General features: G+C 56.5%; 1 protein-coding gene across 1 annotated transcript in view; it reads left to right on the forward strand.

Annotated features, from left to right (window-relative positions):
* ACOT7 (acyl-CoA thioesterase 7) overlaps window positions 1–15,605 on the forward strand; it is a 103,541-nt gene that overhangs the window by 75,954 nt on the left and 11,982 nt on the right. The window contains exons 7-8 of the mRNA XM_019660403.1: window positions 801–917; window positions 11,663–11,847. Of these exons, the coding sequence (XP_019515948.1) occupies window positions 801–917; window positions 11,663–11,847 (302 nt within the window). The remainder of the gene's footprint in view (window positions 1–800; window positions 918–11,662; window positions 11,848–15,605) is intronic.

Genomic DNA, 15,605 nt, shown 5'->3' on the forward strand with positions numbered 1-15,605 from the left:
CTAATCTACTTTCTGTCTCTGTGGATTTGCCTGTTCTGGCATTTCACGTAAATGGAATCACACCCTACTTGCGCTTTGTGACCGGCTGCTTTTACTCAGCACCATGTTTTCAGGGTCCATCCGTGTTGTAGCGCGTGTCTGCTTTGTCTCTTTTTTTTGCCAAATATTCCACTGTGTGGCTAGGTCTCATCTCTGTCCAGCCATCAGTGAGTTGACGGGCATTTGGGGCATTTCCACCTTCTGGCTGCTGTGAGTAATGCTGTCGTGAACCTGTGCAGGGGTGTTTCTGTGCACATACACACACGTTGTCAGCTGTCCTGGGTGTATACCCAGGAGTGGAATTGCTGGGTCACGCGGTAACCCTGGGTTTAGCCTTTTGAGAAACTCCAAACCGCTTCCAAAGCTGCTACACCATGTTCCACCCCACCCCCCACCCCCGCAACACCGGTGTACCAGGGCTCTGATTCCGCCATGTTGTCACCAACACGTGTCATCTGATTTTGGTGCAGCCACTCCAGTGGGCATTGTAACGAAACTTCCCTGGCAGGATAAGCTATCTAAACGTTAGGAAAAGGGCTGTCATTTTGTTAGCATCCTGGAACATCAGGTCAGTTTTCAGAACCTCCTGAGGAAGCCAGGATGACACCACCAGCTTCCATGGTCCCTCCCCCTGCCCCCACCTCTGTGCAGGCCCTGCTGGTAGGTAGGGGGCGGGCTTTGTTTTTTATGCCTTGTTTCCAGAATAGGAAACAGTGTCACCTTCTCCCATGTCTAATCTGCCATGTGCCCCTTCTGCGCAGGTGTCACCATGAAGCTCATGGATGAGGTAGCCGGGATCGTGGCCGCACGCCACTGCAAGACCAACATAGTCACAGCTTCTGTGGACGCCATTAACTTTCATGACAAGATCAGAAAAGGTAAGAGAACTCTGCTGTCAAAGAGAAGGGGGGTGGCCTGTGGCTGCTGGGGTCCTTTGCACCATTTGCTGTAGTCTCACACCCAGCGTCACCTGGGCCCTGGCGTCTGTCCATTTGCCAGTCCTGTGCTCTGTCCTGTTGACACATCCCTGAGCCTAGGGCTCGTTGATCTGACTTTTGCATCTGGTAAAATCTGTAACTCCAGTGTGATCGGAGCCTTTATCCTGCTAAAGAGTGGCATAAACTTACCTGCAAACACCCCACGAATGGAGCTGGCAGAGACCCCTCATGCACGGTCACTGTGAGCTTTGATTGCCACCAGACCTTGTGTTGCGTGCTTCCCTCCAGGAGAAGCACATAAGCCAGGTGTAAGGAACGGCCGGCCAGCCTGTTCACCTGGGGCGGTGCAGGCATTTGCTAGTGTTCCCCGCACGCAAGTCCTGTGGAGTCGGTGGTTTTGCCTCTGTGGCGAGTGCGTGCACAGCTCCCCACACTCGTGTCATGATACTGCTGATGTGAAGATGTAAAGCAAGTGTCCCCTCCCAACACATGGCAATTCCTGTCTCTGTTGTGTTGTGTCTCCCGAGATGAGGCCCTGCGCCCCTGGAAAGTAGCATTTCACTGGGGGGGGCGGGGGGTGTTGTGAGGGCTGTGAGAGCCTGGCATTGATTCTGAAGAACCCTTGCCATGAAAGCCGTCGGGTCAGAACAGTCCCTGGCCATGGAGGGTGACAAAGTAGAGGAAAGAGAAGCTAGATTCTCCTGGACGGGGGCTCGAGAAGCAGCCCCGGAGCCGCAGAGGCCGCATCCAGGGCCTGCCGGGGCCAGCTGACGCCTGGCCTGGCCGCTGCACCCTCTCCTGCAGCTGTGCCTGCTGATGCGCCTGGCAACTGGATGCCTGCGAGCTGGGGACAAAGCATCCTGAGATGGGAAGGGGAGAGGGTCGCCTCCCTTCCCTGGCGTCCTCGAGGGCAAGTTAAACTTGCCCAGGTTGGATTTGGGGTGCTTTCAGGGCAAGGAAAGGGGCCCTGCGCCCCTCTGCTTCGCAGGTCCCTTCTCAACAGGTAGGTGTTGGCCACGGACGGAGACCACAGGGTCATTTCAGCATCTGAGCCTTGTCCGGCTTGGCTTGTCCTTCATGGGCCTTCCATGTTGTGTGTGGCGCCGGTGTGAAGTTCTGGGTAAAGATAGTGCCTGTTTGCCACAATTCCAGGCCTCTTTTTCTAGAACGACTCCCTGGGTAAGTTACCATGACATGGCTCCACTGTTAAATACAGCTTCAAACTCCACAGTGGAAAACAATGACTTTCCATGGCAGCTGTCCTGTTCAGCGTCTCCCAAGTGCCCTTTGAGAGATGCCAACCAAGAATTAGAGTCTCCTAGATAGCCAGCCAGCGTCCTTGGTGTCAGCCCGGCCTTCAGCTGTGCCCTGCCACTGAGGGACGGTCCCATAGATGGACAGCCGACTTTTGTTAAATTGACGAGTCATTGAAAGGGGTCCCAACTGCGCCCTCAGCCCCGTATGACCAGAATTCACTTTCAAGGGAGAACGCCGGAGGGGCATGGCTGGTTCCGGTCGGTGGTCGGTGGGAATTAGCTAGCTCGAGGGAAGACTGTGAATACTAATTGGAGTAGAGTGGTTTTTCTAGGGATTGATGTGGCAACCAGGAAGAGTCAGGCCACCTGTGTGAGGAACTGCTCTACGAAGATGCCCCGTTTCTAAAAGGCTCCTCTCGTTCCAACACGGAGAACAGGGCCGTGATTTCTGGCTGAGATCCCACTGTGGATTGGTTTCCTTCAGTGAGAGTGAGACGGGCCCCTGGGGCTCCCGGCCTTGGCCTGTGCTCGGCTGGCCTGGGGACCCGGGAAGGCAGGGCTGGGCCTGTTTTCTCGGGTCGTGTCTTGTTTTGTATAGGAAGGAATCTGGGCCAAACTAAAGGAGCAGTTACGGAGTCTGGCCTACTTCTATGCCGTGTCCTCCAGGGGCCATTACACACTGTCACACCTTATTTGTTTTTCCCAGAGGAATGTCCCGTGTCAAGTTGTCGGCTCCCTCCTCTGTGCTGTGGCTCTGCAGACAAGCCTGCTGTTCATTTCCTGGGGGTGAGGGCTCTGTTCGGGCAGCACACAGGCTGCGCCTGCTTCAGAAGCGGAACTGTCACACTTTGTCTCTGATTCCAGGGGGCAGCGGCCTCTGCAGGTGCTGCCGCTTCACCCGGCTCCTTTTACTCCCACGTCCTCTGCTCCTTTCTAGGGGACACAGAGCCAGGCTGGATGAGCTGGGGGCGGGGGTGGGGTGGCTCCAGGTTCTTGACAACAGGCAGTGCAGGTGTGTCAGAAACTTGGGGGGCGGCCCAGCATTGACATTCCATGTTCTGCTCTGACTTTCTGATGCGAATCTGCTGGGACCACTTTAAACCTGCGGGACTCTCTAGAGCGCGGCCTCCGAACAGCTGCCGTCCTCTGGCCCAATGCCTTCTGGCGCCTTGCAGTTCTGCCCTAATGTGAAGGGGCTGAGAAGGCCAGACCTGCTGCCGACCCTCTGAGTCAGGCAGCATCCCTGAGCCCCGGGGACCACTGGCAGGAGCCAAACCCCAGCACTCGTGTCCATGTGGGGGCAGTGGCAGAGTTTAGCGCTGTGAAGAGCAGCATGTGACTGTCGCCAGGCTGTGCAACAAATAACCACAAACTGAGGGCTTAAAACAGAAAATTTCTCTCTCCCAATTCTGGAGGCCAGAAGCACAAAATGAGGGTGTCGCTGGGCCAGGCTCCCTCCAAGGCTTTAGAGGAGGGATTTTCCTTGTCTCCAGCTCCGGTGGCCCAGGCGTCCCGTGATTTGTGGCTGCGTCACCCCAGCCTCTGCCTCGGTCTTCCTGTGGCCTCTCGCTTCCCCCTCCTCTTTCTCCGTCACTTGTCACAGGGTTGAGGGCCCACCTGGATAACGCAGGAGGATCTCATCTCGAGGTCCTTACCTCGGTGACATCTACAAGCCTCATTTCACATTCTGAGCTTCTGGATGGGCTTATCTTTTTTTGGGGGGTGGGGGTGGGGCGGGCACTGGTCAACCCGCTACAAATGGCTTCTCTCCTTACCGCTTAATTCTGTAGACGCCGCTCACTTTCTCAATCATGAGGTTGGTAAAATGTCTTCTGTGCCTCTCTACCCACATGGGTTCAGTCCCTCCCTTGTGAGAGCCAGCGGTAAAGTCAGGACCCGGCCCTGAGAGGGAGTGGCTCTCAGGGGTACAGAGCGGAGGAGCCCAGTTTTGAGAAAGGCAAGCATACAGGCGGGAGTAGGGGCGTCCCCGGGCTTAGACTGCAGAGAGCAGCCCCCCAGAACAAAACTAAGGCTCTTTGCTTCCCTGGCATGGGGACACTGAACAAGCACCAGTGACTTGGCTCTGCGAGGCAGGGCAACAGGGTCAGCTCCCAAAATGAGCAGGACTGAGCAGGCCGGGAAGCAAATGTTTAGTGACAATGTCAGGAAAACAGTGTGGACCCAGGGGGCTGCGTCTCTTTCTAAATTAACTCACTCCTGAGTTGAGTGTGAAAATTAATCAGCATAAGCAAGGTTTTTTTAAATGATGGTATTTTCATGGAAAAAGTGTTGGCAGGTGGTCCTGGGCCTATGTAGGCAGACTCAGCCCTTGGGCACCCCAAGTCTTTGGCCATGGTGCAGCAGCTGAGCACGGCCAGCTCCCGGCCCGATGCGGGGTGCCTACACCACCTTGTTTGGCAAACGCTTGCATGTCAATCTGGCCACGCCCCATCTGTCAAACACACAACCCTGGAGGGCCCCCTCCCAACCCTGCCACCACACCCAGCCCCCCTGTTTCTGGTCCGATGCAGTGGGGGAGAGCCCAGAAACTAAGCCATACTGCCAGCCAAACACGCTACCTGCGTATGAGTTTCCTATTGCTGTTGTGACTGATTTCCACAAACTAGTGGCTTAAAACAACACAGATTCATTCTCACGGTCCTGGAGATCAGGAATCTACAAGGTCCACGGGCTGCGTCCCTCCCAGAGGCTCCAGGGGAAACCTGTTGCCTTGACTTTTCCAGCTTGTGGGGTGCCCACATTCCTTAGCTCCTGGCCCCTTCCTGCAAACCCTGCTTCTGTCACCCCATCTCTCCTTTCTCTGACCTCCTACCTCATTTTTATAAGGACCCTCGTGGTGACAGAGGCCCACCCAGATGATCCAGGGTCATCCCCCATCTCAAGCCCCTTAACTTGGTCCCATCTGCCAAGTCCACAGGTCCCCGCGTTAGGACCTGGGCATCTTCGGGTGCCATTTTTCTGATGCCCATAGGTGGCGTCTTAGTATATGGAGTGTGACTTTCTGACTTAGCCATTTCAGCGTATTTCATCAGAGAAACAGATGGGCGGGAGCCAGACCTTTGGGGTGACCTCTGCTTCAGACCTGAGGCAGAGGAGGCTGATGTTTATCTCCCTTCAGCCTCTGGAAAGTGGTCCTTTGGATGATAGCAGCCAAACGCCAGCCTACTTACTGCCTTGCCTGTCACTCAGGCGGGTGTCTGTCAGGAAGCAATGCCTGCAGCGTTACGTTGTGAAAACATTGCCCCACAAGTTCAGAGAACAGCTTTGAATTTCAGCCGCCAAGGGTGTGTGCTGAAGAGGGCGGGCTCACGTCGCCCACGGCACAGCCGGGCAGTTAGCGCAGGGACGCTCCCCTCCTTTGGCTGACCTGCTCTCTGGCAGGGGCAGTGGATTTGCTGTTGACAAACCAGGCTCTCCTAGGTCACTGTCACTGCTTGCCTAGACCACAGAGGGCCCACCTCTCTTAGGACTTTGTCCCCTACTCCAACACCACCCCACATTCACAGTCTTTAACACTGGGGACCTGTCATTGCTCTGCTCACAGCCTGGATGGCTGCCCATGACGCCCTCCCGCCTGGCGCTCCAAGTCTGCTGAGATCCCTCCCCCTTCCCACCTGTGTGTCCCCCAGGCTACCGGGTCCTCAGCGCGTGTGCATGAGGAGCGTTTTGTCCGTGAGACTGGATCGTGTCAGACCCCAGCGTCACCGACCCTGTGACGTGAAAAATGGGTACTGACGCTGAAAACACCTGCCCTGCTGGCTTCTCACCCAGCAGAGGTGTACTGAGCGCCCTGTGTGGGGACGGGTGGGCTGTGATTGACGCACTGTCGCGTAGCATGCCGGAAACACCAGCGTCAGGCAGGCAAGCCAATGAAGCTTTAAAATGTGAGTCTGCTTTTTAAGGTCACTTGCTTCATTTCTGGTTTGTTTTTTTTTTTTTTAGTTGAGATGTTAAAATGCCAAAGCAACTGTTCAGAAAAATTGAAGGGGGAAAATAGTTACCTTTGATATAATGGTTTTGGAAGCCTTGGATGTGGAAACCTAAAGCTGAAATTTTCTTGTGGAGAAGTGATCTCTCCAGACTGTTAGGGTGGAAAATGAGGAATCTTCTAGAAAATGTTTTGGGGTGTGTTACATAAGAAATACCAAAGTTATTTCACTGTTTCCGTGCTTTTCTTAAGAAATTTCACTGCCACGGCTCTTTTTGGAGCTGAAACGCTGAGCTGTTCTGAAAAGTTTGAAATACTTGGCAACTTCTCAGCCTTGGTAAGAGCAGTTTTTTATTATTCTGTTTTCTTTTACAAATCCCTGGCATACTGCTGAAATCTGCCCATCTGCCGGGGGAGTCATATGGGGCACATGCCAGCCTTCCTGGGTCGTGCCACTGCAGGCAGCTCAGCGATGATTTAAAAACAGAAATTAGCTCTTGTTCACGATGCAGCCTACTGCAGACACTTGTCTGTTTCACTGTCACTCACTAATATTGCCCACCGTCGAGTGCCAGACATTGTGCTAAAGTGCTTTGTACGATGTACCCCTCACACAGTCCCGTTGAGACTGCTGTGCCACTCTTCTGATCTGGAAACAGCCTGTGCAGCAGAGCTGGTCCACGGTGGAGCCAGGAAGGGAGGCTGGGCCATCGGCTACTGGGCCAGCGCTGAGCCCAACTCGAGTTCCTTCTCGCGGCCAGCCGTGAATAGTACGGGCATATGCTTCTAGGGCCTGGGGCATCGGCCTAGGCAGGTGATGAGCGGGGCCCTCACAGATCCATGTTTGATGCTTGTGCAGGACCACCTGAGTGGCAGCTGTTCCCATCGCAGTTGTGTATGAAACTCGTGGCTTCCTATAGTAGCTTGGAAACACCGCTAAGGGTTCTCGTAGGTAGTGGCATCCAGCCCCAGAGAACGCGCTGCCCTGCTGTGTCCCCTCCTCGGCCTTAGCCCAGGGCCCATGTCCGGCTGAAGTCAGGTGGTCCGAGGCATGAGCACCACACTCGTCACGTCAGCTTTGCCTGCAGGATTCAAAGTAAACCAAAGGGATATGCTGTTCCTTGGCTGTACCCACCACATTTCAGGTGCTCAGTAGCCCCACGTGGCCCGGCACCGGATCATACGGCACAGACAGAACAAATCCACCACCGCAGAACGTTCTAGAGGGCAGGCTGGTCTCTGGACTATGGGCTCAGTCCCCAGTGTCCCAGGGTCTGGGCGTGGCTGCCCAGGTGCTGTGTGCTGGACAGCGCATGCTCTGAGAGGAATCCCCTTAAACCCCTGTAGATCCTGTAATGCATTTCAGCACAGTGCCTGGTGCCCCCTGCTGCCCTCAGCACGGCACAGGGACTCCATCCAAGCCTGATCAGAACTGGGCGCAGAGCTTTCCCGTGAAGCAGCCTCTGCCCACAGAGTCCTGCTCAGACCTTAGGGCCAAGCTGGGATCACCAGACGGGGCTGGCCTCTTGGCGGTACACATGGGCTCTGCTCTTTTGTGGAATTCACAGGAATTTGATTTCAGAGCCAACTCCCAAACTCAGTTATATGAATCAGATATTTGTAGCCACCGAATAAGATACTGGCAGGACTTTAAAAATACAATACAAACCTGACCTCTTGTGCTGGTTGGGTGCTTTTTTGACAACATACATGCGAGCACTGACTTCCTGGGCCCTTGTTGGAACAAGTTAAATGATTTCCACAGACATCGCCAAGCACCCTTCCTATCGGGAACCCAGCAGGTGTGACTGGCTGCCGGGACCCTGGCCCGAATTGCCTCTGCGATTCCTGTGCCTTTGCTTGGAACTTCATTCACGTTTTGGCTATGATAGGACCCCCGCTTGAAACAGAAATATCGTGTTCAGTGGTAGGAATGTATCCTAGAACTTTTAAAAAATAATATTCACTGAGCTCCTAGAAGTATTGTGCTCCTGATTTAAGTTACTTACGATTTAGTGTTAGTAACAGCCCAGAAAAGCAAGGAACTATGTTAAAATTCTCCAGGTTAGTTTCCACCTTGGACGTTTCTATGGCTGGTGTAACAATTTATCAAAAACTTAGTGGATCGGCTGGCTGAGTGGCACGTTGGTTAAGAGCTGGCTTGGGACGCCAGCTCTGTGCAGCAGGGCCCCGGTTCAGATCGCACATGAGGGCTAGTGACGCTGCGCCCTCTACAGCTAAGATGGTGAACAGCAGCTCGACCTGGAGCTGGGCTGCTGTGAGTTGCCGGTGACGGTGTAGGCTGCAGCCCCTGCTGCAGTGGGCTGCCATAAGCTACCGTGTGTGGCTGGCAGGCAGCGTGAGCGGCCAGCAGCCGGTGTGAGCGGCCGTCCAGAGTGAAGAGCTCAATGATCATACCAACATGGGCCAGTGAAGCGATGTCCTCCACAACTAGACTGAAGAACAAAATGATAGCAACTTGTCTGTTCCCCTTCCCTGATTCCTCAGCACTGTTCCCTTCTCCCAATTCCCCAATAAAATCTTTAAAAAAAAACCAAAAAAACTTAGTGGCTCAAACAGCTCAAATTTGTGACTTCACAGTTCTGGAAGTTAAAAGCGTGACACGGGTCTCAGGCTAAAATCCAGGTGTGGGCAGAGCTGGCTCCTCCTGGGGGCTCTAGGTGAGAATCGGTTTCATGCCTTTTCCAGCTTCTAGAGGCCGCCTGGGTCCCTTAGTTGTGGCCCTTCCTCCATCTTCCAGGTCAGCTGCCTAGCATCTCTCTGATGCTACTTCCGTTGTCACATCTCCCTGACCCTCTCCTCCTGTCTCTCTCATCCACATCTCAAGTTTCTTAACCTAATCACATCTGTGAGCTTCCTTTGCCATGTAGGGTCACATAATTCACAGGTTCTGGGGATTGGGACAGGGACATCTTTGGGGGCCATTGTTGCATCTGCCGCAGTAGCTAGTTAATTGCACCTGACACAGGCAGGCAGGTAGGGTTCTCCCTTTTCTGAGCTCCGCCTTTTGCCCACCCACTGTCTTACCCTCTGAGCTAGGGAGTGAGCAGGCAAGTGGGTGGTTCCTGAGGGTATGCATATCCCTCTGTCTCAGGCCGCCCCCAACTCCCAGCCAGCACCCCTCACCCTTGACCGTAAGATTCAGGGAACACAAGCCGGGAAGCAGGGACAGCCCTTACCACGAGGGGACTCCATAGGAATTTCGTGGCAAGGAGCATGGATAGGGGGGTCCCTCTCGGAGCACTGCTGTGGGGACACCAACTGTTTGTTTTGAAGGAAATGCCCCCTTGCCTTGGACCCCATGTGAGTCCCCTCCAACCCCCAACTGCCGTGGCAAACTCATGGCTGCCCACAATAAGTTTCCAGGTTAGAAACCCAAAGAAACATCTAACTTTAATCAAAAACAATTTCAAACAATGAAGTAGGTTGGCTATGAGCATTTAGACACTAGAACAAAAACAGTGCCACTTATGGTATAAAATACAAAGATTCCTTCCTAGAAGTCAGAAAAATTTCAATTACAGCCCAAACCCCAGCCTTTTCACCTTTCAGAGATAACATCATTATTCTAACAAATCACAGGCTTTCACACTGGGGGTCTGACCACGGGAAGTTGCTTGAAAGCTGGCAACCTGATTGAGTTATCGAGGGGCTGGGACCTAATTTGAAACTGGCAAGTCCTGGTTTTGGCCGTTCCCAGTAGACCCCAGGGTGTGCTCTGGATGCTTTGCATGTGACTGTACCCTTATCACTCACATAATGCCACCTGTCACTGACCACATGGCCTTCCTTTCCCCAGAAATGGCCGTATCCGACACGAGGCACTCCCTGTAAGTATGAAGTTGAATGTGGCATGGAACATTCTGGAACTTTATAACACAGAATAACCACTCCTGCTTCTGGCCTGCCCACACACTCACCCCTAACAGTCACCTGGCTGCACCGACTTGTCTGTCTCCCAGGGTCTCTAAACGCGTCTTGTGGGGCCTGTCTCCACGGAGCTAGGACATCGGGGCTCCTGGGGGTGTTGAAAGGTCCCCTCAGCCAGCACTGCTTACAGGGAGCAGGGCCCAGCATTGTATGGGGACTTGGGCAGGGATTGCTTTGAGCCAGGCAGGGCCGGGGAGGGGGTGTCCCGGCCCACGCTGGTGGAGTGCAGCCAGGCAGGGCCGGAGAGGGGGTGTCCCGGCCCACGCTGGCGGAGTGCAGCCAGGCGGGGCCGGAGAGGGGTGTCCCAGCCCACGCTGGCGGAACGCAGCCAGGCCCCAGCCCTTGCCTTGGAAGCCACCGAGGCTTCGTGCTGCCTCGTGCCCAGGACGGCACCATCGGGGATGACATTGACTGTCCCGGGCGCCTCCAGCCACAGGCACAGGGCTCCTCTCCCACCATCCCCGTAGTTACTCCCAAGGCAGTGTGTGTCTGCACGTAGAGGAAAAACTGGGCTCTGTGAGATGAAGAGGGGAAGTCGAGGGACGAACTCAGCGCCTGAAGGGTGAGGGCAGGAAAGAGGCTGTAGGTCAAGAGCAGCTGCCAGGGTGGACATCTGTGACCCCCAGGGTGTGCGCAGGGCATTGTTACGGGAACGCGTGACTTTAGGCCGTCATAATCCACAAGGGAGACAGACAGCAGGTGGGGAGATGTGAGCACTTGGAGCCTCTGACCAAGGACAGGGTTGCAGGTGTGTCTCAGGAAGGCCGATGTCCACCGCTCGGAGGAGAGCTCTGGTCTCCTGGGCAAGACCGACAGGGAGACAGGAGGGCGTGACAAGATGGATGAGGTCTCACCTAGACAGAGGGGCGGCCATTGTGCATGGGGCGGCATGGGGTCAAGTGCAGACATCACCTCCAGGGGGACGTAGGAGCATGGTCAGTGTGGCGGCTTGGCCCAAGCAAGTCACGTGAGCCCATCAAACCAGCATCAGGAGTGCTGCAGCCAGGGAGCTGGGAAGGGCCCAGGAAAGTGAAAGAAGGTTCTTGAGTGGTGCTCAGAACAATGTGGGGGGGCAGCTGTGTGGGTCCAATGGGCACAAGTAAGGCCAGTGTGTGGACAGTGCAGGTGGCAGACTTGACCTTAACCCTCAGGGGTGGGCAGCTCCCAGCGGGCCTACCTGCAGGCCGATTAGGGACTTACCCTGGGGCAGCAGTGACTGGAAGCATTTTTCCAGCAGACACTGCCATTCCCAGGGGATAGAGACCCACACTTGGGCAGGGGGGCTGAGTGATGGCCACCGAGGTCCCTTCAACTCTAACTTTTTTCCGTAAATGATAAGTGTCTGCTCACTAGCCAGATAAATATTTGTGGGTACTAATGTTTTGTGTGACTGTCCCAGCAGCTATTAAAGCAACCTGTGCTGCCTAACCAGGTGTCTTAACATCCCCAGTAACGCTGATTCTGTGCCCTAACTGCCCAGCCTGGCTCCTCGCCTGGCGCCTCCCTCACCCACATACCATCCTCTGCAGGGTATGTCATCACCATCTCTGGGCGCATGACCTTCACGAGCAATAAGTCCATGGAAATCGAGGTCCTCGTGGACGCCGACCCCGTGGTGGACGACTCGCAGAAGCGCTACCGGGCCGCCAGTGCCTTCTTCACCTACGTGTCCCTGAGCCAGGAGGGCAAGTCGCTGCCTGTGCCCCAGCTGGTGGTGAGTGGCCCCTTCCATTGCTTGCTGGCCTATGGGAGCCCCAGTTTAGCTGAATCCTGGCCTGGCGACCTTGGCTGTGGTACAGGCCACACTGAGGGCTCCCCTGTGGACTGTGGAGGTGGGACTGAGCAGACAGGGTAAGGAAGGCCCTTCGTGAGCTTGTCATCGGCACTCCCTCTCAGGGTGTGTGTGGTGCCTTGGGGCTCCTGACACTACAAATGCTGGAGTGGGCCGAGGACCCCCAGGGTGGACTGCTGATGTGGACCGAGCCCGACCCCTGCGCGGCAGGGCTGGGCATCTGGGCCTCATGGCCTTCCCCTGCCTGGGCACCCGGTGGGGCTCTGCCCTGGGTGTGCACAGACGGCGAGCAGAGCCGGGGGTCTTCGGCCCAGGCTCGGATCCGGGGGGTCACGGCGGGGTCAGGCACCCAGCAGAGCTCGCCAGGCTACTGTCCCGGGGCCCCACACCTGAGGTCTCAGATGAGCACAGTTCCAAGGCCACGGCGGGCTGCCAGGGCTGGAGAGTCGGGGGCGGTATGGCCTCGCTAGCAGTTTCCTAATCTGGTGAACAAAAGGTTGGGTTCACTGAGCATTTAATGATGTCCCTCCCTCTTGCTCGCCCCAACCCCCATGTCAGCTACTGACACCCCAGGTCCCCCAGTATTCAAGGCCACAATCCCAGGAGACTTCCTGGGCTCCCACCCCCCTTATGCCCACCCTGCCCAGTCCTGGTGGCAGGCAACTCCCAGACTGCTTGTGTCACTGCCCCTCCTCATGGCACGTGGGGCCACCACCCTCATCCTCTGAGACAGACACTCCGTTCATCACACACCAGGTCCCTTTCAGCTGTTTCCATTTTGTCACTTCCTGCTGAAAGCTTCTGGGTCCTGGTGCATTTATATAAAATCCAGGTTCCTGCCAGGCCGTGGGGCTTGGGGGTTCCTGCCCTGCTGCCCACCCAGCCTGCTTCCTGCCCACCTTCGGGGCCAAAGCCTCATCCCTGTGGTTTGGGCCGGATCTCACCTCAGAGGAGCCCCCTGACCCCTCATCCAGAGTGCCCCCACCCCCGTCACTCCCTAGTCTCATACCTGCCAACCTGACTCAAGGGAGCCAGTCATTAGCCAGCTGTCCTTCTCCTCCCTGGACTGAGCTGCCCGACGTCTGGAATATGTTCACCCCTCGGGGTCACTAAGGGCCAGAACAGTCTTGGCGTTTAGTGGGCGCTCTCTGAAAAGTGCATGCACCCTACTGTGTGCAAGGCCACGCTGGGGGGACGCGGCAGTGTGGGTGCTTGGAGGGGCCGGGGGGAGTGTGCCGGGGAGTGAAATGGCCCCCAGAATAGGCAGGGGCCCCCAGGAAGGGCAAAGTGGCCGTGTTGACAGGTCCCAGAGCTGGAATCCCAACAACTGGGCGTGTGCTGACCACCCACGGGGCAGCCCGAGGTGGCTGAGGGTTCGAGGCGGGGACGGGGAGATGGTGGGCGGTGGTGATGCTTGGCTGGGAGACACTCAGTAGTTGTGTATTGAAGGGAGGGAGGGAGGAAGGGAGCGTGCGTCCAGATGTCCCGAGAGGCTGATGATGGTTTTACAGTAAGCCGCAAGAAGTCCTTACCAGTGCCAGTCAGGGTGAGTGCCCCGCCTGGAGCGTGTCCTGGGACCGCCAGCTCTGAGGCCTCTGCCTGCTTCTCTCAGCCAGCTTGACCTCACCCCCAGAGCCAGGGCTTCTCCCCTGCTTGTTACCCCATCACCCAGGCGAGCACCCCCTCAGACCAGCAAGGCTGAGGCAGTGTGGAAGGTCACACAGCTAGTCCTGAGGGCCTGGGTTTGGGTCCAGCACACGGCTTTCTGCTGGGTGTGGAGAATACCTCCTTTGGCTGCTCCTGACTCCTCCTCCAGCCAGACTGTGTCTGTCACTAGGGAGCAAACCGGAACCCTTGGCTGTCGTCAGCACCCGCCCCCTGCAGGGTGAGGGAGCGGGGAGCACAGCGGCCTGGGCAGGGTGGCGCGTCTCCAGCACCTGGCAGTTTTGTGGAAGTGGCCGTGCCGGCGACTGGGGCCCTGCCAGTCTGAGCCCTGCTTCCAGAAGCGCCTCGCAGGGCCTCCTGCCGCCCCCACTGCGTCTGTCCCCCACGCAGATCCTGTGCCTCCTGGAGAAAAGCTTGTACTGAAAACCTCTGTGACAAATCAACATATGCATTTAAGATCTCATTCCTCACACAGGCAGGAACGAGCCCTCCACATGCTTCTTCCTGTCACTGAGGACGACCAGCTGGCCAGCCGGCCGGGCTGCCCGAGTGGGTTGTTTCTTGGTGACAGCTGAGGCCCCTCCAAGGTGCCTTCTGGGGGGTGCTTGCCCACCCTCGCTCCTTCTCCGGGGGTCTCACAGGCCCAGCAGGGGTGGGCGGGCTGTCAGGCCTCGCCAAGGCCCCTGTAATGCTTGGAGGAGCCTCAGCTGTCACCCATGGGAACCCTTGACGTCTGACCTCCCCGCCGCCCAGTCCTCCCAGCCCTCCCAGCCCCAGCAGGGTGGCCAGATCCAAGGACACGTTTCCTCTTTATCTCGCTGGCCTCTCCCTGCCTTTGGCACAACGCAATGGGCCTCATTGAAGCTTGTGCTCCACTGACACCGGACTGTGCAGTGTCCAGACGGCCACCCCCTGGTCCCCTAAACACGAGGCTCCAACAGATCATGACCTGCGCCCTTTCCCGCCCTGGGTGGTTGGTCCCTTGTCCCTTCACCCCCACATCAGCTTTACCAGCTCTGCCTCTCTCCACAGGGTCTCCGCAGGCATCTCACTTACAATTTATCCTAAATTGAGCTCATTATCTCCCCCACCAAGATAAAATCCCACTCCTCCTCGGGTGTTCCCTCCCTCGGTGAGTCTGGGAGCCTGGCTGGCTCCTCTCTCCTGCTCAGCCCTGCACCCACTGTCTCTAGGCCCTGTCCCTGCACTGGGTCCCTGCTCTGCCCAGGGCGTACCCTCTTGTCCATTCCTGCTGCCCTCTGTCCAGTTCTACACTGCAGACATCGAGTCTGTTAAAACAATCAGATTCACTCCCTCTCCCACCTAAATTGCTCAGCAGCTCCTCTGCCCGTGGCACGGGGTCCAGCCAAGTCGGCCTCCTCTGCTCCTCAAACCCAAACTCATTCCTGCCTCAGGGCCTTTGCACATGCTCTTCTACAGCCTGGACACCTTCCCTCGGATTGTCATGGAGCCAGTTCTTTCCACTGTGTCTCAGGCATTTCCCCTTGGAGGACTGCCCCTCCCCACTCTAGGTGGAGCCTTCCCCCACCACCACCCGTGACTTCCTGTCGCCACATGGTCTACAGGCACTTGGCCCCGTCTGAGGTCATCTAGTGCGCACGCATCAGTTTTGTGTCCAGCCCCAGCCCCGGGGTGTGACTGTAGGATGCCTGGCACAGATCGGGGCTCAGGAAATGTCTGGGAGCGGTCACAGGCTTACTCGCCTCTCCAGCCACAGCTCTCTACCTGGACAGTCAGAGCGGCAGCCACAGGTCCCTCTCACTCCTCACTGCGGAGGACGCTGCACGCGCTGGCCCTGATGTGGGAACAGGCATCCCGCTGCCTGGGTCCTAGTCACATGATCTCAGGCAGGTGCTTCCTGCCTCAATTTCCTCATCTGTACAAGGGTGTCAGCCATGCTACACGCCACAAAGGGTGGGTGAGAAGATCCCACGAGCTAATGTCTATCAGCAGCTCCGTAACTGTCTTTCCTAGGCCGTCCTCACTGGAGCTTA

Source organism: Hipposideros armiger, unplaced genomic scaffold (assembly GCF_001890085.2).
Source record: "Hipposideros armiger isolate ML-2016 unplaced genomic scaffold, ASM189008v1 scaffold_316, whole genome shotgun sequence".
Taxonomy (NCBI): domain Eukaryota; kingdom Metazoa; phylum Chordata; class Mammalia; order Chiroptera; family Hipposideridae; genus Hipposideros; species Hipposideros armiger.